Source organism: Thermobia domestica, chromosome 11 (genome assembly GCF_964235325.1).
Source record: "Thermobia domestica chromosome 11, izTheDome1.hap1.1, whole genome shotgun sequence".
Classification (NCBI taxonomy): domain Eukaryota; kingdom Metazoa; phylum Arthropoda; class Insecta; order Zygentoma; family Lepismatidae; genus Thermobia; species Thermobia domestica.
Genome location: NC_137464.1, coordinates 231,487,538 through 231,511,536, shown reverse-complemented (window position 1 = coordinate 231,511,536; position 23,999 = coordinate 231,487,538). Strand labels below are relative to the sequence as shown.

Here is a 23,999-nt window from a genome sequence, read left to right as displayed (position 1 = left end):
ATGTATTAGGCAATTTTAAATTTGAGGGTATCTCAGTTAACTTCGCTTTGATTAAGCTACTTACAATGCTTTCAATAGTAAAAATTCCTATGTGTGACAGAATTTCGAAAGGAATAAATAATTTTCCTCTTCTCTTAAAATGGCTCAGTCTACTCTGTCTTAACAAAAGAAGATACATTTCAGGAAAGTAAATTCCCCTGAATTCTTGTTTGTAGAGGTCTGAAGCCATGTGAACTTCTAGTGGGGAAAGCTATAACTAAATTTGATTAAGAGTTACAGGTAAACATTTAATTAGTCATAACAGGGTTTCTTAAAAATGATGTGTAAAGATGACAACATCTCAACTTAATTTGCACATTATCTCCCATTGCTTCTGTATGTTTTAATGGCAATGATGAAAACATGAAAATAAGTTGATTACCATCTGAGCACTCATATACAAAAGTAAAGTTAATAGAGGCTTTCATACTACAATGCCTATTAAAATATCATTTTATAGCGATTCGAGTCCATCTCGATAAGTCCCTAATGTAAGGTTCAAAATCTACATTGTTATTAGTCACAGCATTTCTATTGTAAACAACCATAAAATTAAACGACTCACCACAGTCATCCAGAGTTCTTATATAGGATAAGTGTAAGGTTTTGTTTAAGATTCAGGCTTTAATGCACGTATAGTTAATACACACGTAAATCACTTCAGGCATCTGATTTAGACATTATAGAAACAAAACTTCTTGGTTGTGAGTAATGCTAATTCCTCGTTCTTGACCTTTGGCGCTCCGCTCCTATTTTTACCTGAATGATTACTTCTCATTTAAATGTATTTTTCCAGTTCATTTTAGCTGCTCGTTGTTTTTACTTTTCTTTTTTCCGTCTCTTTGTTTTTTTTTCTGCCCTTCACAGTACTGTGACTCTCTTACAAGGAATATAAGCCAGATCAAACAGCATTTTAGATATACATACACAATATGTGACTTCATTTACAAGATCCGAAACAGAATCACTTAGTTTCACCATAATAGTTCTAAATATATTTCGCAGTACATGAATAGTACACGTTCCTACGTCAACCATTTGTTTTCCGTGGCAGAATAAGGTAGGGGTTCATGAACTCAGTAACAGTTTTACTAACATTTGATCCATCACTACTCAGCATTAACAAGTTTAGTGTGATAAGTTAGCACTACTTACAGCCTCACACAGTTTTACGTACAAATCATTATAGGTCGCTGAAATCATACAAAATGTTTGGAGGTATGAAATGGACACCATTTCTTTGGACATTGGCCAATACTTCACTGCAGTTTGTAATTCTTTAGAAACAACGGCATTCATCTCATAGGCTTTAGTTATTAAGTAACTGACCTTTGTTATAGAAAAGTGAAAAATCACTTGATACATTCCGAAAAAAAAAAAAAAAAAAAAAAAAAAAAAAAACAGGAATCAAATTTTTCATGAACCTACTGCAAGAGAACGATACGAGCAAATCTGCAGCAATGGATTTAATTAACCAATTTTGTCCAGCTTTAAAAGCACTGTATATGATATATAACTATACAGGTTCTGGTGGTAGGAAATCATTACTGGAAGTAGAAGCTCCAGAATAATCTCAACTGAACGGTCTGAATATAAGCAAAATGAAAGCAAGTTAGTGTTTCACGAGATTTCTGTTTACAAGTAGCTGCATGTTGCACCACTGTATCTTAGCACAATGATATACTAAATGTTTTGACGGATACTACACAAAATATTTCTGTTTCACTTGTTTCTTTCCTCCGCCGCAAAATAATATATGCATTAATGTGTCATCAGATTACAAACAATATATTGTTAGACCATGTAACATATTTATAATGTTTCATAATTGAAAATTTTAAGTTTAATTTTCCAGTCAGAAATACTGCCTTATTTTTAGATACTTACCGAAAAATACTGGTTTTACTCTGCAGTTTGCAGCCTTTTAGGTTGGTGATGTAAAAATGATTACAAATTAACGGTTCATGGAAATGAATCATTATCAAATAGTTGATAAAATAAGAGTGGGAGGAAACAGGAGAGGCAAACGCTCGGTTTTTGAAGTATTTCGGAATGTATTAAATGACATTTTTAACCTAGAAGCATAAAGATCCGAGTTGCTTTTCACACACTTACGCGTGGATACTCCAGAAACCGGAATTGTTTCACCTTACTTTATTTTTCTTACATGAATATTGTTTAGGTACATTTAGGTACGCATATCTGCATGTATATTCCTGTAGTCACATTCAAAGTATTGCCCCTATTCTATAGTGCATTCGTCCCAACGTTTTTCGCATTGTCTGGCGCACTAGTGTTGAACATTTTTCTTTTTTTTTTCGTAATGTCTTTGGCCTCATGTCACTGAATGGTTTCCCTTTTAATTCTTCATCAGCCATGCGAACAAAGAGTCACAGGGCACTAAATAGGGTGAGTACGTGATGTATGGCACTAGGACCATGTTCTTCCTTGTCAAGAACTGTCGTATTAATACAGCCATGTTCGCTGGAGTGTTGTTGTGGTACCGCAGCCACATTCCACATTTTTGGACGTTTTCGTCGCACACTTTCACTAACAAGGCATCCACCTAAAATAGCTGGTTCACTGTTTGTTCTTGGGGAAGAAATTACTTATGGACAACTGCACTTACATCAATAAAACAAATCAACATTATTTTCATTGTGAATCGAATATGACGTGGTGAATGTAGCGTTTTTCACCGCTGGTATTATCATTTATATTAGATTATATATCTATAGATTCAGGACATCCCATCGCAATTTGTTTGAGGAAATTTGACTAATTACTCTGTTCAATCTTCAAGTCATGTCAAATAGTCACCTGGATATCTTTGTTCCTTTAACAACAAGGCAGCAGGGTTTAAAAAAAAACAGGTATTTTTTAAAAAACCCCAACCCACCTGGGCTTATATAGGTTTTTTCGGGTATTTTCGGGTTTAATCGGGGTTTTCGAAATATTTCAATGTCTTTGTATTAAAAGTGTTAAAATGTGATTTATATTTCAAGATTGTCAATGTCGTAAATTGCAACAATATTCTGTTCACTACTGTTTTGAAAAAATCGCCGCCATTTTGAAATTTTTCATTGGATCGCCGAGAAAATCTATACAGCAAATTTACAACGTCTCGTGCTTCTACCTTCAAAATTTAAACTTAAAGGTCCGAAAATTGCACCCTGTAATGTGGATATCCACTAGTTGCAAAACAGCAGCCATTTTGAAATTTTATGTTGGATCGCCGCCAAAATATACATACAGCTCATTTACTTTCTCCTGCTTCTATTCTGAAAATTTCTAGTCAAAAGACCCAAAATTGCGCCTTGTGGCGTGGATACCCACTATTTTGAAAAAAAAAAGATTGCCGCCATTTTGAAATTTTTACGTTGGTATGGCGCCAAAATCTATACAAGAAATTTAGTGTGTCTCGTGCTTGTACCTTGAAAATTTAGACTTAAAAGACCGAAAGTTGTATCCTGTAATATTTGTGTGGAACAGGCAGACAAACGAACAAATGTAGATCCAGTTATCTCAGGAGCCTTAGTAACGTTCGCCAAATATGAATACCAAATATATTAATTTAAAACAAGGATATCTTTCATGTATTTCAGAATAAATGTTTCAAAATGTCTTATATGGCAAATATTTTACAGCGTAAAATAAATAGTTTTGTTGTTGAAGTTCACTTCCGATACTTTGCGCGTTCAAATACGGGAATTTCCCTAGCACTAGCAAGACGGTTCTTTCCCGAAAATGAATTTAAAACAATTAAGAGATAATTCATATTTTGTAAAGTAAATGTTTCAAAATGTCTCAAATGAAATTAAATATCTTCCATCTTAAAATAAATAGTTTTATTGTTTAAACATTCACTTCCGATGCTTTGTGCGTTCAGTTGCGGGAATTTCCCGAGCACTTCTTTCACGACGGGATTTCCCCGAAAATGCAGCTTTCTTTACTGTACATCGACTTCCACTAGTACGGAAGTTCAGTACCTGAAATAGTAGCGTTACATAGTCTTCGGAACTCCGAGCATTAAGCTTCTTAAAAGTGACAAGAATTTCTACGCTATTGCTGGTGTTGATTCTACAGAATGCTGATTTGAAGAGTCGCAACTAATGACGGAACTACACTACACTATTGTTGTTGCAAAACAAAATGTTACTGAAGAATACTTGTGTTACCATCGAATGTATGAAATAATACTAATATGTTTACATATTTACTGGTGGTACAAGCACCCATGGCCTTAAACTCGTAAAATGTATTAGGGATAAAGTCCCCCTGCGTCGCCGAGCACACTATTCACGGAAAGTGTTTTCTTAGATATAAAATTGCATATCTTACTTCAAATAGGCTATAAACACAATCCATACAATAGCTTGTTCTGTAATTATCTCAAGCTAAGGTAAGCTTTTTATTCATTCAGTGCATTCAGAACTTTATATAGGTCAAACGTTGAATGTTGTATACTTTTACATGAAAGCACCGAATTCGTCCAAGGAAAGTCCAAGATTGATAAAAATCACTTTCAATGTGATCACTTTATTTGTACCAATAATATACTAACAAAAAGCTCAAAAACCCAGGTGGGTTTTAAAGTGGTTTCTTTTAGGTGGGTCTAACCAGAAAAAACCCGGCGGTTTTTTTTCGGGCTGGGCCCACTTAGGCAAACCCTGCAAGGCAGGGACAAATATCTCGGAATCCCCAACTCATCCGTAAATTGTGAGTTAAAATGCGCTTGAAGATGCTCGAATACAGCCCTATTTTTCCGGAAATTCGCTCGATATTCTTTCGATGGTCTCATTTCGAGTTATTCTCGAAGGACGCCTACACCGAGACTAGTCTTTGTTGATGTGAAGCCATTTCTAAAGTGTGAAAATCTCTCCTAGATTTGTGCGTTTTCGAAAGCAACATTATTATAAGCTTAGCGAAAATTAACGACGGACTCAACTATAGCTTTTTTACTTTTCCTTATTTTTTTTCTTCAAGAAGAAACATAATTTAGCAGATCCCTTAATCTTTTGGTTTCCCATCTAAACAATCAATCAAAGATAGTAACATTCTTGCTGCAGCATTACAACCAATGCAAAACTACGAACGAATAACAGCACTGAAAAATGCCAACTTGCAGATTAATACAAGATATTCCATGATAATGGCAGCTAGAGGAACAAGCCGTAAGTACATAAAAAATCTGTTCAATATTATATTTGGTTCTTTTGACACCATTTCTATATTTTTGTAGTTTTGTAAATTCAAGTCACACACACACATTAATGTTAGATTTATACTTAATTTGCAAGTAAAGTTCATTTGCCGTCTTGGAACGAGACATTTGTACAAATACACATTATTATCTGAATTCAGAACTGCGCTGTTGCATCTTAAGAGTAATATTTACATCATTTCGTGGCAGTATGATAACTGTGTGGTTCTACCTGAACATGTATCACATTCTGCTCGTAAAATAAAATTAGTAAAAAGAGTACTGTCATATATATTTTTTTTTTGGTTTAATGCAGTTTTCTCTGTTACAATCTTCTTTATATAATATTTTGCAATAATTGTATTTGGTTTTCTGATGTGTATATTTAAATGTACGCTGAACAAAAGAGTAATTTTGGGCGAATATTACCCAAAAAATTTCGCACTTGTTTGGTTTTCACATCACTGTATGAATGTAAATTCTTTCAACGCGAACTTCTAACTAAATTTTGCTGCATTTTTCGCACGCGTATCGACGCTGACGTATATGGACTAAGGCATGCGATTCTAAATATTACTTTCCAATAAAGTTTACCCTGCACTTCAGAAATTATATTTTACCTCAATGTATACAAATATGTGCTCTCTCAAATGCATGAGTTAGTTATGTGTTTGTTTAAAATACGCATATAAATGACCACCTCACCGTATTAATCACATCTCGAAGGCTTCTCAGTTGATTGCATTAACATATGCTGTATCTGGTAAGACATTTAACCGATCATCTTTGTACAATCATGATGCGAATGTGATCCGTTACTTTAATGACGCAATAGATGTTTTTTTAAGTTACACTTTTTAGAGAATACATCACCGCACTCGTGGCAAGTGTATGTTTTTTCTTCTGTATGTGTAAATTGATGTTTTATCAAATATCGTTTGCAAGCGAATGTCCAGTCACAGTTCTTACAAGAAAATGGCCTTTCTGTTGTGTGCGTACGTATATGAGTATACAAACTAGATCTCTGAGTAAAGGTCATACCACATTGGTGACACATATGTGCTCTCTCACCTGAATGTATTACTGAGTGTTTTTTCAAAGAAGACCCGCGGCTGAATGTTTTGGAGCACACCTCACATACGAATGATTTTTCTGTATATATTGACGTGTCTGATTCATGGCTCGGTGGAGCACGTACCCTGGAAGATTTAATAGGGTTCATTAGTCTATATTCAAACAGAAACACGTATCACATAAATAAATACATCAAGCAGAATAACTACTTTTTATATTGGTCTTGGCATCATAAAATGATTAAGTATTAATTATGGAAGTATTAATTAGATCGGTAAGTGCCGAGAGCACCAAAATATTAACAAGATATAAAATACAGTAAATAATAAACTTTATTTCTGACTTCGCATTTATTGAAATGTTATTTAATAATTTTAAATGAAGTGTTATCTAAAGATCTTTATTTACCTCGATTTGGTCCTCTCAAAATATTGGACTGTTAAAAGATTACATATGTTGTCACACAGATTGCTATATTTCCATCTTATCGTTCTATTTTAATTGGATAGTCACATTTTGTTTATTAGTTATGCTGAATTCTCACTTGTGGAAAGTTATTTTTACTAACATGTGAATTACTGCAGTACAAAGAAAGCCCTAAAATTTGATTAATGAATTATAATAACGATTAATTGAATTCTTCAACACACCATGAACAAGACAGCAACGAGATGTAGCAATCAACTATAGGAATCAGGAGGACTTGATTCGGTCAGATTTTTGTGTAGGTTCTGTCATATTGTCTAAAATTCTATACCGTTTTGATTGTTTAATCTAATTCTTTTATAGGGTTGTAAAATTTTTCAGGAAACAATAATTGTTTAGCAATTAAAACTAAGACATAGCTGAATGATAAACCTTTCACGAAATTGAAACTAAAAGATAGCGTACGAAAAAATCTTTTTCTAGGAAAACAATTTAGAACCTTTTAATTTTTAAAGCCTATTGACTCTACATTAAAAAGATATACAAGGTTCAAAATATTTACTGGTTGTAAGTAAAGTAGCTTATAATTTCACGTAACAACACTTTTTGATCATTATTTGGTGTAGAAAAAATGAAAAAAATATTTAGGAAGTAGAATAGTTTTTACACACGGCAGCTGATTCCTTATAAATGTGAAATCCCTAATCAGATTACTAAAGCTAGTCGTATAACTCCTGACTAAGTAAATTTGAGATGTTGATAATTAGTGGTAATTACATTTTCCAACTGAGAAATGGAGTGATACCAAATTAAGACCAATGTGTGAAACGTTTCTGAAGAAGTCATAAATGCAGAATCACAATATTCCTTCACAAACTTTCGTAGACGAGACCATTTTTATTTTTTATCAACATGATGATAAAAATAGTATTTTACATTCAACACTTGGAATCTGAATTCATATGACCCACTGACCGGAATTAACTGTAGCCGTCAGTGTCAAATTAGAAGAATCATTAAATATTGTATACTGTATTTGAAACCATATAAATATTAATTTGGCATTCGAATACTAGGACCATCTGGTGTTATGTCGTAGTTTAAGATTAGTTAATATTTTATCAGGTTTTAGAAGAGTAAAGAAATCTGGTAAAGCAAGAAGTTTAAGTTATCTCCCGGTTATTGTAACAGGCAACTAAATTTGAACACTACAGGTTGAGTTGTTCTAACCACACTATTTTAAAGGTTTAAATATATTAAAACTTACATGAACGCTTCTAAATTTGAGGAAAACAAATATGTTTATAGGATATAGTGTATTAGGTTTCAATTTCACAGGATCACATAATTCAATGATAATGTAACAGCATTTTTTGTTAGAATATATCAATCAACTAAATTTGTGCTCAACACAATTTTAAGCGATATTTACAGCTATTAAAAATGACTGTAACGAAACTTGATCTTTCATTTCAAATACCTTGCTGAACGTTTCAGAAAGAATTCTTCACTTCTTCAAAATTTAAATACGCATGTATATTTTTCATAGTTCCCTAAAATTTCCAGTATGGTAACAAAACATGCTAAGTAATAGGAGGGGGAGTAGTGAAAAATCAAGACTTGTTAGCAGGTCACAGTTTGTTGTTTCAAACACTTAGCCAATCCAATGCAGAAATCTTGTTTACAGAAAACGCACACGTTTCTCAAAAAGAAAAAGTCATAAAAAAGGGTTGTTAAGGAGTTCATTCTATAGTAATATAAGTGGAGGGATTTTCTGCAAATGTTTCGATAGGCCTGCATGTTACGTAATTTGGGATTCTCACTGGCTGATTATAATGTTTCTTAACTCTCCTCTTATTCTTGTTGTAGAATTTTTTTGTTGTTGTTGTTGTTTTACGCGAGAGTGACTGACATTTTTTTCGGATTAGCAAAAACTAAGAAGTCGTACACACGTTAAGCTACTGACTACTTATTTTTCCAATGTAATTTCTCCTTAGTGCAAGTCACTTCTTTCAACGACTTCTACCATTTTCGTAAACCTCAAAAACAAAAATCTGGAGTTTTAGTGTTCAGGAAATCACTATAAGTCATAATAATGCGATCATCAATACTAGAACGTAGCTCATTATTGTCAGAATAGAATACCCTAACATTTATTCCTGCACTCAAACTTAATGGTTATCACATTTTTCATTTCTACACTGATTGCCATGAAAAAACACGAGAATGGATAGCTATAAGTAGTCCTTTTGTTTGGATACAGCATAGTAGGAATAATTCTCTTACTTTTATAGAAAAACTGGAAGTTGTAGAAATCCATGTAACTACCAGTTTTGAATTCTCACATTCTTGGGTCAAAAATATTAGTATATAGACAGAATGCTTTCATTCAGCATTAGAAGAACAGGTTCCATCTACGGCCTTACCACTCTATTGAAACCGAAAGTTACATTCTGCGATCTTCGGTTTTAATACCAAAACCACAATTTGAAAATCTACAGTTGTTTCAAAATACGCTATCAGACCACTTGTTCATCGAAGGAGGGAATGTTGAACTGAATACTAGCTTCTTAGTTAATAGTTCTGGTAGGACTAGGAAGTAGGACATGTAGGCCTACTATTGGAAACAGCGATTGCTTTCAGTTTATGGTCTTGTATGTTACACCTCCCCTGCTCGTTCTTGAACAGCAGAAAACTCACTTCGGATTTCTGTGTCAGGAACAGGAAAAAGAACACACGCGACCTTGACACTCTTTCCAGTCTTACCCCTTGTTACATCGACCTGATGTCAAATTATCGTTTGTGTGTGTGTGTGTGCTTGTGTGTTTTGAATTTTAGAGTATTGATTTTCTCTTTTTTTTTCATATCTACAAGTGCAAGAATGCTTTCGTTGAACGTAACTAAATTATACAGGTCTATGTATGCGGAACACGAATATTTCCACACGATAGCATGAATATGAACGATAATCATGCCATATTTCTACATTATACAGTAGCGTGAAAAACTGATATTGAAATAACAAACAGGCATAAGATTTTTTCTAGCATGGCAACACATTAAACGTAAATCATTAAATTTTGCGGATTACAAATTATCACCCTACATGTCGTTGTATTGCTATTCGTTTTCACGTTCGAGCGACGAAAAAAGAAATTGTAGTGATAGTGATAAAAATCGAATTCGAGATTTCAATGTGTTCAAGTTTCACTCCCCACATATCGAAAAAGTGATTTTGATGTATGTCCATCTGTTCGTCTGTCGGTTCGTCACGCTTTTACATGCATTCAAATAGAGGCCATATTGTTCGACGTATCTGGACCGAATTCTAGACATGACTTTTTAATAAAACTTTATCGTTTCGAATTACATATCCTCCGACAACTAAAAATAAGGGTAGTTTACTGAAGGATGAAAATTTAAAATAATTAAATTGTCTCAAAAACAGCTCTAAAGATTTTGCTTATTTTCTACAAATATATATTTCATTAATAACCCTTCACCGTAGTATGAATCAGTGCTCTGAAAAAATATATAAGATGTAATTTACTGTATGGGATGCCTTTTTTCAAACAATATTCTCAATCACATTTCATAAATAAATGTAGCATTAATAACCTAACAATATGACACAACTCGTTCGTCCTGTAAAATTCAGAAGGGGTAGTTTACTCTTAGTTTACTCTTCGACGATTTTCTCATTATCGCCTGACGCAATTTTGTTCATATTTCATAAATAAATGTTACATAAATAAAATGACGATATGGTATAATTCCATCATCCTAAAAAGCTAGAAGTGGTATATTACTTTTCGGAGAAAGTTTTACCCTACGATTTTGTCGAGAATGACTCAGGCAATTTTGTTCGTATTTCATAAATAGCATAGCTCGTTTGTCCTGAAAAGATATACAAGTGATATTTTATTCTTGGGGATGACTTTTTGACGATTATCTCAGAAAGTACTCAGAAGCTTATTCTTATAGTTCACATATAATTATTTCCTTAATAATTCTCATATATGACATAAGTTATTTCTAATAGAAATATGACCAATGGGTCCTTTACTTTTGGACGTAAGTTACTTCGAACAATGTTTTCCAAAACACATAATTTTATTTGCATTTCCCAAATAAATGTTTCAGTAATAGCTGCAGCCTAACACGAGTCATTTTAGAAATTCGAGGGAGAAAATTTAGTGCATTTCATCCGTACCCATTCTTAAATATATTTTTACATCACAATTTTCCTAACAAACTTGAAACTTGTTTTTAACTGTGCCTCGTTGTGGCCAAATAGTTCAAGTGCATTGGTTCTGAATTTGATTCCCGGTGAGAGCTAGTGTATTTTTATCCAACGATAAGGTACAGGTAATAAGTAGGTGCAAAGAGAAAAGTGTTTAAACAAGCTTAACCAAACTAATGAATAATACAAAGAAATAATACAATATTACGAAGTTATAGAAGAAACGTTACTATTAGATATTTGCTTGTGAAATGTCCAACCGATGACTGTCAACTCCATAAGTAAGAAAGTGAAACATCCAATACCAGGTTAATCAGTGATCTCTAGGTAAAGCTATCCTACTAGGAAGTGATTGAGATACCAAAAAATGTTGTAATCCCTGGGAGACATGTTAGGAGAATACAGTGGGTGAGAGAGTTTAATACTGCAAATCATGAATAGTCTACACCTTCGTTCAGTATTGAAGTGCGTAGGCTTATGTAGGTTTGCACTGAATGAGCATTAATACACAATATCTGTTGAACATTATGGGGGGCTTGCAGACGGGTTTGCAATGCATTTCACAGGGTTCGATATTGTAACGATCCGAGCGAACTCCTGAGCCTTCCCCACTGTACACTATAAGTTAAATTCGTGCTTAATTAAAATTATATTTGTTAAAATTTAACACTGTTAACCGTTATCACCTGTGCACTATGAGCAACAATCCAACAGTAATTATTTATTTTTGTAAGCTGTTTTAGCGCCATGAATGTCTTTGTTCATAAATTTCTTTGTCTATGGTTTTGCACATACGTAGCGTGCATATTAAATTTTGACTTCTACACCATATGCATCTAATTACAAACACACCTATAACACGAACACAATAAACTTGGAATATATAGTTTGTATGAAAAATCATACACGAGGCGCTGCACGGGAGAGCCGTGTGCATACATATGTCAGTCAACTTCCAAAGAAAATAATAAAAATAATAATAAACAGAAAACGAAACAGTTATTTACATTATTTATTTAAGCATGGAAGTGCAATGAACTTAACTTATTTCTCTCTATCTTTGAAGGCCTTAGGGTGCCAAGATGTAGAAAAGGACTTGGGGCACTCACGCCTATAGGGTGGTGTGTGGTTGGCACATCGGGTTCCTTTGTTAGTTCTAGCTTTCTAGACCGGATACAGTTATTCCCGGTAGAAATACAAGAAAAAATACCTTTCTGTTACTATTAAAGTAATTAATTACACTCATTCCCTCAATGTCATATTTGTTTAACTGTATACAGACAGCTGATCCGTGGAAGAATCGTTGATAATAATAAATAAAATAAACTCGACAAATATTCTTGTAAATAATAGGTAAAATTTTGCGTCACACTGTTCATTTTGCTGGGCACGCCATTGTGCCGTGTTATCAGGTTTTGGCACACTGGATATAGGGCATGGATTTCCAATTTTTCCCAACTATTTTAACTGCTTCAATTGAAACGAATCTATAGTAAGAAGAAAGTGAATTTAGTCTTCTTACCCTTCGATTTAGAAAGAAGGTCCGCTAGAATTGTATATACAAAAAATAATAATACTCAGAATTTTATAGAGTAGTTTGTTTTATTCGAAATGACATACTTCCTGCAACTGTTTGGGTTGGAATTATTTGAAATAAAATCTTTAAGTTTTACGACACACGGTTATAATGGCTAAGCTAAAGGAGACGGTGATGATGAGAAATGAATGAAATGGTGGAATGCAGAGTGCGAGAAGGCGGAACAACCCCGAGAAAACCCATGCACATGGTGTTTGTCCATCACAAAATTCACTCCATGCGAGCTGGGATCGAACCAAGGAACCCATGCACCAAAGGTAAACACTTTATACATACAATACGTTTTTCGTACACCCGTCATGGCTACGAACATTTAAGAACATGCCCGAATCTCGGTTATTGTATTCGGGAAGTGTCGAAATTACTGCGGAAAATGCAGCTGGTTTTTGTTTTTACCTACAGGTGGCTCTATTGTCTGCTGAAGGCGGGAAGAAGACAATTGGGGTTATGGACGCATCTGATCCAGGTACATTAATTGAATAATTTCTCAGAAAATAAAACATGGGGAAGTAAATTTCAAGTTTAATGATTTACATATTTTATGCTTATATTACGAAGGGAAATATACGATTTTTCTTGTGTATTGTATGCAATACATAGCAATTTGAGACCCAAAGTACTGCATAAAATTCGACCCATTACCGATCAATAGGAAAGCAGTATAACAAAATGGTTTTTAATTATGTACTATCAGGTCCATTGTTACCTAATATACAAAATTTCATCAAAAGTTCTTGACAAATAAATGCTTTCCCTCCAGTTTTTGCATAAATTCTGCAAACAATAGCAACACCTTTCACTTTTACCTCCTAGAAAATACCGTTTTATTACATAGGCATTTCTTTACTATTTCTTCTAGATAGATATTAAATTACGTCCGTGAAAGACAAACCTATTGAACTATTTTACTCACTGTCATTAGTGTTGTAAAAAAAACGGTTTTTTTTCTGTGAAGTTTTTTTTCAATAAAAAACATCGTTCTTTTTCATGTTTTTTTTCAAATGTCTGTTTTTTTTCTGGCAACTATTATTTATTGATTTGCGTTGCAGATTATTGAAATAATCAACAGAACTTGAGTCGAAGCCCTCGTAACTTACAAATCTTTTGTTTCTTTGTACCTATATACTAGCAAAATTGTGTAATTATTCCTTTCGGCCCCAGGTCATTTTTGGCGTTTTCCTACATTTCCAGTTAGTGACTTATTGCTCAAAAACCATTCATTCGATTGATATAGTTAAGGCCTTGTATTTTAGAAAATGGATGTGGCTATTTTTTGGTGTAAGTGGCATTGCAGTGTTGCCAATGGCTGGGAAATTACTGAGGGAAATGTACGGGTGAAAATTTACAAAAATTCCCTAACCGAATTTCAATTTTTTTTTTGTATCTAGTACCACTCCTGCTATATGGGTTCAAGTCACCTAAAAGAATCTTTGGTATGTTGACAAGGCACAGTGAAATCCTAAAGTCGCTTGCTTCCATCCAAAGAAGGAAAGAAAAAATTATGTCATACACATGAAATTTTGACACTTTTTACGCCTCACAAGCAAAAATCAAATATGCCGGGGCTACAGCTTCTCTAATTATCCTATTAAAACTTTTTATAGTGCATTCTGTAGGGCAAAGAGGAAGCTTTCAGGTAGTGGTACGTTTGTTTCAATGTAGCCAGTAAGAGGGTAATAATAGAGAAGAAAAGGGAAATTTTCCGAATTTTTCACCTAAAAGCGGGAATTAATTGTTTTGGCTGGAAACACTGCCATCAGACAGACGAAAACTATCTGAAAATAAACCTTAGTACTCCAAGAATATATCCTACAAGTATCATGGCGATATATAAAAAAGTAAGCATGAAATTTAAAAAAAAAATCTCATTCTACCTCAGAAATTCACCATTTTCTTACCATTTACAGAACATTGTTTATTATAAACATCAACTGTACTTTCCCTAATTATTCTAGTGAGACTTTTTACAGTGCGCTGTGTAGGTTAAGGATGAGGCTGTTAGACACTGTTACGTTTGTTCGAATGTAGCCAACAAGAAGGAAATAATAGAAATAAAAAGGGATTTTTTCCAAAATTTGCCCCTAAATTCTGGAATTAAATTTTCTGTAGCTGGTAACAGTGCTACCAGACAGACGCAAACTATCTTAAATTAAACATTAATACAGCACTAATATATCCTACAAGTATTATGGCGATATTTAAGGAACAAAACTTCTAATTACCAAAAATATATTACGGTAAACAGAAAAGTAGGGAAAACTAGAAAAATCAAGGGTTAGAACCTAAATACGAATTTTTCGTGCGTTCGCTAATTACCCCATTCTAATTATCTGCACTTGCGTTTGTTAAGTGAGGACAAATGTTCGATTGGCGTAAGTTGACTTGCACTCGGACGTATAGGTACGGATTTATAAACAAAAATCTCGAATTTTTTGCCCAAATTTAGGGAAGTTTTAATTTCCCTAATTGGCAACACTACGCTCAGGCCCGTCCAATTGATGTCAACAGAAGGTATCCATCCGAGGTATCTATCTGGCAAGTCTTAAAGAGGTCTTTCTACAACGAAGGAAGCTACAGGGAAAAAAAGAAGTAAAGGAAATTCGAAATCAGAAAATTCTCGAATTTTTGACTGGGGTGAAATTTGAGAAGGAAATTCGACACCAGAAGAAAAAAATTAATATGATAAACTATAGTCCAATCATATTTTGCAAGAATAATATCCCGATATCTTAATTAGTGTCCACACAGGAGCGGATTAAACAAATGACACACCCGTGTGTGCCACTTTGGCCACCGAGTATACATTTGATTACATTTTTTTGACTACTAACTCGTGTTGTTGTTGTAGTTATAGTCTCGACTAATAATAATATCGTTGTTGTAAACAATAACTTTATAAGGAAAATTTTCTCTCCTTTTTACATCTTAGTTCCAACACTGTTGGTGAGAAATGCAGGGTGTTTCAAAATGAATTTTGGGGTTTTAAGTCTTCGTAGTACTTATTACATTTTACGTACAATTATGAGCAATGCATCAAGTAAAAGAGCACCTCAAACAGTCTTTGCTACAAGTGTTCAATCTGAGATTCATTCGTCTCATGGCACACATCTAGTCGATAGGCGAGAAAGGCCCATAAACTTTCCGCCATATGTCACAAAACACTTTCAAGTTAGGGGAGTCTCGTTTCAAGTGTACCATTTCCTGAGGATTTGCTGACGGCCAGATGTAAACATTATGAGTGTTCATTAGCTCTTAGGTGAAAGGTCGATTTATCACTGAAGACGACACGATCCAGAAAATCTTCATTGTTATGCAGCAATATTTCACTTGCGAAATTGGCACGTAAACCGTAGTCTGTAGGCTTTAGACCTGTAGCAACTGCAAACGATAAGGACGTAGTTGCAAGCGTCTCCTTAATATTCTTCACACAGACCGTTGCACTGTACAGATTCAGTCTTTATTAAAACACAAAAAACTTTCTGCTCTCTAGTCTACATCTTTGCTGCTTGCTCTTTCTGACGGCAGACAGAAGAAACAATGCATGTACATCCGTGCGTACAAACCTGTTTGAGTTGCTCTTTCATTTGATATAATATTTATAATTGTAAGTTAATTATAATAGATACTACAAAGTTTCAAAACTGTAATATTCATTTTGAAACACCCTGCATTACTTCAAATTGTGTCATCCTATATTCATGTCTTTTATATACATATCATCAGGGCCGGTCCTAGTCAATTTGTCGCCCCATGCAATGGCATAATTTGCCGCCTCCCCCTTTCTCCAGAAAGAACAAATCTTAAAAGTCATGATTTTAAGTATGCTACTCCAGCATGAACAACAAAGGTGAGGGTAAGTACAGTTGCACTCAGAAAGGCTTAAATACTTACTAAAAAGGCAGTCCCGTTGTGTGTGTGTGTGTGTGTGTGTGTGTTTTTTTTTAAATATTAATCTATTATGTTAGTGAAAGATAAAGCAAACACACCTGCAGAGGAAAGATGGTAATCCTTTTTATAGAATTCACTATCGAGCTTCAATCTCAATGTATCAGTTTGCAATTCCAGTACAACTAGCTCTTTTATCTTTATTTCTTGATTTCTCTTCTATATCTGTTAACATTTTTTTAAAAAAACTTGTTTCTATCTTCAGTGATAAGGAACTTGTTTCTGACAAAAACAAGACTAGTTGTCATACCAAAACTGTGATAACTTACTAAATGGAACAGATATTCACTACTACTCGAGAATTGAATTCTTGCATTTGGCAACAATCAGGCAATTTGTGCTCGGATTTATTCGACCATTTGCTTTAGCATTGTCCATGTGGCCTTAAACTAATGCAACCTAAACATAATTTATGAATGTAGTATTCAAATAGAAGGTCAGCTTAGTAAATGTAACTACCATCATCATGAAGTCTGTTTCCAACAAGAAATATTTAATTTAAAAAATATACTTATGACAGATTTTGCCGGACCATCCAAACTTGCCGCTCCACGCAAATACACGTGTTGCATATATGGTAGAGCCGGCTCTGCATATCATATAGGGTGAGTTCGCCACTAGTCGACCGCCATCCAATAGTCGACCATTTTTGCTTACTATTGTCTATATAAAATATATCTCATGGTCCTTCGGAGCGAAAAATTATTCATGATAAAACTTGCATCATATACTACCAATGACATTCGTTGTTTAACTCTCCCTTGTTTAGGTGGTCGTCTTCGACCAATAAATTTCGACGTATCTGTAGAATTACGACTGAAGTGCGCAATTTACGACAGCGTGTAATGAGAATGTTGTGTTCCTGTTGTTTTTCATTTTTCTGAGGATATAGATAGTACGTGAGGTAAGAAATGTTTTAGTTACATAACTAAGTTAGTCTAGAAGCTGTACCAGCATAATTTGTTAATAACTGGAAAGTATTAAATGAAAAAATACGCGTTAAAATGTGGTCGAAATTTGGCATTTTTCCTTTCCCATACAAACCAATTGTCGACCAAGGGTGGTCGATTATTGGATTATTTGAGAGTGGGCCAAATTGCTTCAAATTATTCCTTGTATGGTATTAAGGCCTCTTTTTCAACATGAATGTATAAAATTTTCAATTTCGTGACATATTCTAAAAATCGACCGCCTGTTCCTCATGTTGGTCGACTATTGGAATATTTCTTGTCAGCTGTCGACCACACTGTTTTATACTGTGTTTTGCGTTTTGCTGACTCGAATTTGTTCAGTAACATTAGTTGAAAGTTTCTTTTGCTGACAATCTATTTCAATGTGGACTTTTTTTTTTTTTTTTTTTTTTTACACAAGAACAAGAAGACCTCCTAGCTGATCTAATGGCTAGCACGCGTGCCATGATCTTAAGACTTACCTCGCCAGTACGAACAATCTTTTCATTCTAGAAGATGCACGTAGAATTTTGAACGCGTATGAATCTTCTTTTCAATTATGCCCATCATCCAGGAAAATTTTGGGATCAAAGAGCGGGAAGAATATTTATGAGGTTCAAAATAAAGAAAAGTTAACGCTTACTTTTCTAGTTACGTTTAGTGCTTGGAGAGAAACAGTTGCTCCAACGATTGTTTATCCATACAAGTGGCGAGTACTCAGAGATATTGGGCCTTATGCAGAGTCGTTCTGACGGGTGATTAGTGCAATACTAAAGCGTTCGACTAACATGTGTTCCCTGCAGCAGTCAGGCCTTTAGTATGACTCTAATCATACGTGAAAACGACTCTACATAAAGCACATTGTGTCCAATATTCCCTCGTCGATTGTGGTAGAACGATCCGAATCTGGCTGGATGATTAGCGAGACATTCTTTCGTGGATCGCCAATGGTTTCAATAAATGGCTAGTAGATTACGATGTACCTAAGCCTGTAATACTTTTCATCGACGGTCACGGAACTTAGTTTACTTATGAAGTAAACAAATTTTCTGACAACAACGAGATCATATTGTATGCACTGTACCCTCATGCAACGCATATTTTGCAACTAAGCGATGTATCCGTCTTCAAGGCGTTAAAAACAAATTGAAAATTCGTTGTCCGCAGCTATCTATCGGAACATAAGTTATCTTCCGTTACAAGAGTTCAGTTTGTACCATTTATTGCAGAGGTCCTAGTAACAGCAGCTACACCGTCAACAATAATGTATTTCGCAAATGTGGACTGTATCATTTCAATCCTGACGCCGTTGAGTACACAAAATGCATCAATCAAAAGTGTATGCAAAAACAAAGAGTACTTCCACTCAGCTAAACGTTAGTGAAGAAGATGTTCTTACTGCAAGAAAAGTTATTACTGTGTACAAGGATGAACTTCAAAAGGCTGCGGTTAACTTCAGAACAGGCCTTGAAGTTTTGAAACTTTCAGCAGAAGAGCCGATGGACGAAACACTACAAACTGATTATAAAAATGCCAGCTTATCAGTAGGTGACGAAGTTGTAGTTGGTGAAATCCCTGTATTTGATGATAAGGAATACTTACCTCAATCTACTCTTACTGTTAGTGAGGATTTACTAAATGACCTTCTCCAGTCATTGACTGCTGAAGCCAATCCAAGTGTAACAACTGAAAACAGTGAATATAGCACCTATTCTACCAACGAAACCTGATGAATCAGACACCATTGCAGTACAGAAGAAAGAGGAAATCAGTATTGTGCCAAACGAAGAATCAGTTGTCATCAACTCCACTGAATGAGCTGAACCTATGAAGGATATTCAGCAAGATACTTATTCTCCCAAAGAACATTCTACTGAAGCTCTGGTTTATATACTAGAAGAATAGCAAGAAACAAAGGACATTGAAAGCGATGTTGTTGATGGACTAAGTGAACCAAGTCAGAAGAATATCGCAACACCTAAAATTATCAGACCAATAAATATATAACAGCAACTTTTAAAAAGCATTTTCTCTGGCTCAAGAGTCCAGTCAAAAAACCTAAGAGGAAGGTAGAGAAGATACTGTTTGCAATTAACTAAGAATAATATCGCCGAGTACCGACTGCAAAACAACAAAAACAGAAGAAACTAGAGGAGGAAAAGAAACGCAACAGAGATTAAAGAACGGCAAAAAAAGAGCAACAAGACGGAAAATCCTCAGAAAAGATCGAAGAAGAACTGTAGAACAACTGCTGTTGTAGAACATCACAATAAAAATTATGTAATTTACTATGACGATAGAGCCATATGCAGAGAATGTGGAGTGATAATTAACGATTTTCCTTTAGAAAGTGAGGATAAACTAATGGGTTGCGATGAATGTGGTAAATGGTTCCATTTTCGATGTACCGCTGGCTATGCATGGGAAGATCTCGCAGATAAACTGTTTGTGTGTGCAGAGTGTGCCATATAAATTATTTGAACAAACATGAGGAACTTACTGTTATTACATGAAAAGATAACTCAATGTGCTAAAGTAACTCAGAAGGGAAACCTTATCATATATGAGAAGATAACTCGGTGTGCTCAAGTAACACAGGAGATAAACCTCACACGGGGGAAACGTGATCACGTAGGATCTTTTTAAATAGTGACTCTCCTAGTAGTAGAGATAACTTGCAAACCGCTTGCTGTAAGCTTGAATTACAAGAGCGGTCAAGCTTGCATCCAGATTGATTGGAAAACGTGCAAGCATGCCGCAAGCTGGGTTCCAGTAACGAAGTTACATGGGGGCAACCTTGCATTCAGTGCTCCAATCAAGCTTGACGCAAGCGTTTTACAAGTCAAGTCTAATCAATAGCCAATGGACGGCCAGTGATGCTATGACGCTCTGCGAAGAGTCTAAAGCATCGCTTGCAAGAACAACAAAAGGAAGATTGTATGAAAGCATGCTTTTCAAGTGCAAGCGTAGTAAGCCGAAAGCCAAGCACGCACTAAACTGGCCAAAAGCTTTCTTACTACTAGGGTCGTACTTTATTTAAAATGTGTAAAGCTATAATAAGTGATAAGATAACGTGTGCGTATAACGCAGGAGAGAAATCTTGTTTCACGCGGAAGAACCATTTAATAATCAAATCCATTATTCCAAATAAAGTAGCTATGTATCAAAACCTAATAGCCTAATCCTTTAATTTATAACCACTAAGGAGAAAAACTTTAAGAAAATTAGATAAAATCTGTATCATCGTTTTGTCAAGTTCAAACCTCACGAATAATACAATTTCCAAACATCATCTAACGCAATTAATTACTTCTAAGCGATAGAAACGATAGAAATTGCGCGTGGTCGACTAATAGCATGAATGCGGTCGACTACTGAATGACGATGGTCGACAAGTGGAAATTTTGATAAGTTTTCGTAAAACGTATTTTTATGTCACTGAAAAATTTTAAAAGTAAGCAGTTAATACACGGTATGGTACAAAAGAACCCAAATGAAGCAAACAATTCACTTTTGTCAAATATTATGAAATCATCACGTTTTATAAGTGTTCAGAAGTAAGATTTTTTTTCAGCGGTCGACTATTGGCGAACTCACCCTACAGTATATCTAGTCGACAAATTATTTATATATGACATTTAGAAAAATACTATTGGGCAAATTAGTATTAGTTTTTACCTTTAGACAAGTTATTTGAATTGTATACTGTTCGTGACATTATTTTCGTACTTATTAAAGGCCTGCTTTCACGAAAAAAAAACAAAACAAAATTTTATTTCTACTTTTATTTCTTAGTTGATATTGATGAAAACTGGTGAAACCGGAATTGTTAATAGGTAAGGTATTCATGTAAATTGTAAAATATTTGTAGCGTATCAGTATCTAGCGTTTAATTTATGTTGCATTTTACGGTGATTATACTACATAAGAATATTTAATACTTAAATAGACGTAAGATGCATTACAAATGACTATTTGAAAAAAAACGAAATTTAGAAAAAAAACGAGAGGCAATGTTTTTTTTTCTAAAAAAAACGTACATTTCTGAAAAAATACGAACGGTTTTTTTTTCTATTTACAACACTAACTGTCATCCCTTTTCCCCTATTATAACATTCCCTTTTTCGTATGTAGATTTCTTGCGAATCTTCGCTCATTCTATTTCTATCCAACCTTCGTTACAACTCTCATCAATAATACCCAGTTCAGCCGGTCAAAAGCTTTTGTTTGATGAATAAACACAACCTTATTCTCCTTTCATATAAATTTGACACCGATTACTTGTAAGAAGTTGATTCCATTTCTAATGCTTTTACTTCTCCTAAACTTGAACTGTTCTTCCTCAATTTCGTCATTTGTTTGTTGTATTGGGATTTAGCGTCTATTTCAGGAGCAAGGTTTCATAAGACGTGACCTCACACTTTATCGTGGAGATCTGAAGAACTGAGTGTCTCTCCGTAAGGACTCCTACGCTAATCATGTACCCACGATGGGGTTTCAGCTTCTTCATTTATGCTTCCACATACATTCTCTTCGGTGGTCGAAGAATTACTTTTTGCTGCAAGCGATATGGGCGTAATAGTTCCGTAGTCCTTACACCTCTTTGGATTCGATTTCTTAGCTAACGGTACCATCATCGTCTTCACAAAATCTTTTGAGCATTTTCTCGTTTCATATTTTTTGTTACACAGTCGGAACATTCTTTCTGCTCTTTCCTCTATACCCTTGCGATTTGACTGGTATCTTCCTCATGCGAATGTGATTCATATAGTTAAAACCAAAGAAATAAAGTTCTACAGCTGGATCAAATGACGCTAATAATGTACGAATGAAGAACACTAATCTAGATCATGTTACTCACAGAATTAAGCACTTCGCGAGTCAGCAATTCTTCCTAGCAATAATCATATTGTTTATTTCGCCACTGAGATCCTCAGGACGGTCTCCTTCTTCGCAAACTACCTCTGGATATACTGATTATAGTGTACGGTACAGAAAACATCATCCATAGAGTCATATAACTTCATGAATCCATTTAGTTTGTGGTTGAAATGGTGCACCTGAGACGACAGATATCCAGTCAATTTGTTCTCATTACACTACATATGCTTCCAAATTTTATAGCGTTGAAAACCGCAAAAGAATACAGCAAGTGATCTCTTCTTTCATGCATATAAGTTACTAGAAAAGCAATAAATGAGGCACGAACTTAATTATCATGAAGAGTTCGGTTGCCAAAAAGATAGAAGATAGATCAGGTTATTGTGAGTCCTTAGTTGAATCAGAATAAGACCCAGAAATTTATACAGAACAATGTTATAAGCTATAGCAGATATGTGATATAGATAACTAGTCTTACCTCTCTAACAGTGAGCTGATATACTCATTCCATTGATCGGTTTTAGGATCCGTTTTCATCACATGTTGACCAATGTTTAGTTCCAAGCTACACCAAAAAGGGAACGATAAAGTAATTTAAGTTACCAGCTAAAAGAAAAGAAGTATAGAAAAACAACTATGACATTAATCTAGGCCTAAATAATTAACACTTTCCAAAAAACTGCAACTAAAATACACAATTACGTGTCATGTTGGATATCTAAAGGCTACTAACCGTGATAGTGGTCCAATGAATTTCAGCCTAATTTGATACGAGGTCGTAAGTTTTAGTATTTCTGAATGTATAACTGACGTTAATATATCCAAAACAGGGTAACGCTTGATTACATAAGGACATAGGTATGAAAAGCATTTTCTCAACAAACAAATTAAAGATTAGAATCTCGACCTAGAAAAATATGAAGATATAAGGAGATACAGAATAGTGGAGAGTTAATGAAGCTTACCTTAGCTTTACAACAGACATTGTATACCTTCGTTCAAATGCTTAAAACCCTCGTATTCCTTGATCATTAGTTCTAGTTCACTTACTTAGTTTATGTATTACTTATTGAAATTACTTGCTGAAATCATTCATTACTTAGCCTGACATACTTACAAGCAAACAGAATACTCATCTAGTATTTTTGTGCAACTACTTTATTCAAAATCAGAGGTAGTAAAAAAATGTAATAACAAATGATCCAAATGAGTACAAAGTCAATCTGTTAGAACGTATATTTAATTACGTAGTCGAGTGCAACAAATAAGACCTTGTTTTCTACGATTCTGACATACGTTGGTTTAATTAAGGCGTCACAGAAGTTATTTTTATGGACATTCGGTAGAGTTCCTTCAGGGCGCACATTACTTAAAGCTTTAGTGTTTTGTGTTGTTTGCTTAAACTTGTCCTAATAACTCATGGCATTGTTTTGTGACAGACTGCTCAACGTTCGCCAGTCTTTTTGTAATTTGGTAAGTGGTTTTTGCGCCCGTGTATTGACTAAATCCGGTAAACGTTTGATATGCCCTGAAAACTGGACAATATATATATATATATATATATATATATATATATATATATATATATATATATATATATATATATATATATATATATATATATATATATGACTGATATTC

General features: G+C 34.5%; 1 protein-coding gene across 16 annotated transcripts in view; it reads right to left on the bottom strand.

Moving 5' to 3' along the window:
* LOC145664809 (uncharacterized) overlaps window positions 1-23,999 on the bottom strand; it is a 121,451-nt gene that overhangs the window by 71,561 nt on the left and 25,891 nt on the right. For 11 of the 16 annotated variants that reach the window (XM_081731787.1, XM_081731790.1, XM_081731783.1 and 8 more), the window contains one exon: window positions 22,837-22,923. In XM_081731787.1, coding sequence (XP_081587913.1) covers window positions 22,837-22,923 — 87 coding nt within the window. Of the gene's footprint in view, window positions 1-5,532; window positions 6,442-22,836; window positions 22,924-23,999 lie in introns of those variants that run through there. The other 5 variants (XM_081731793.1, XM_081731794.1, XM_081731795.1 and 2 more) reach the window with 2 other exon arrangements.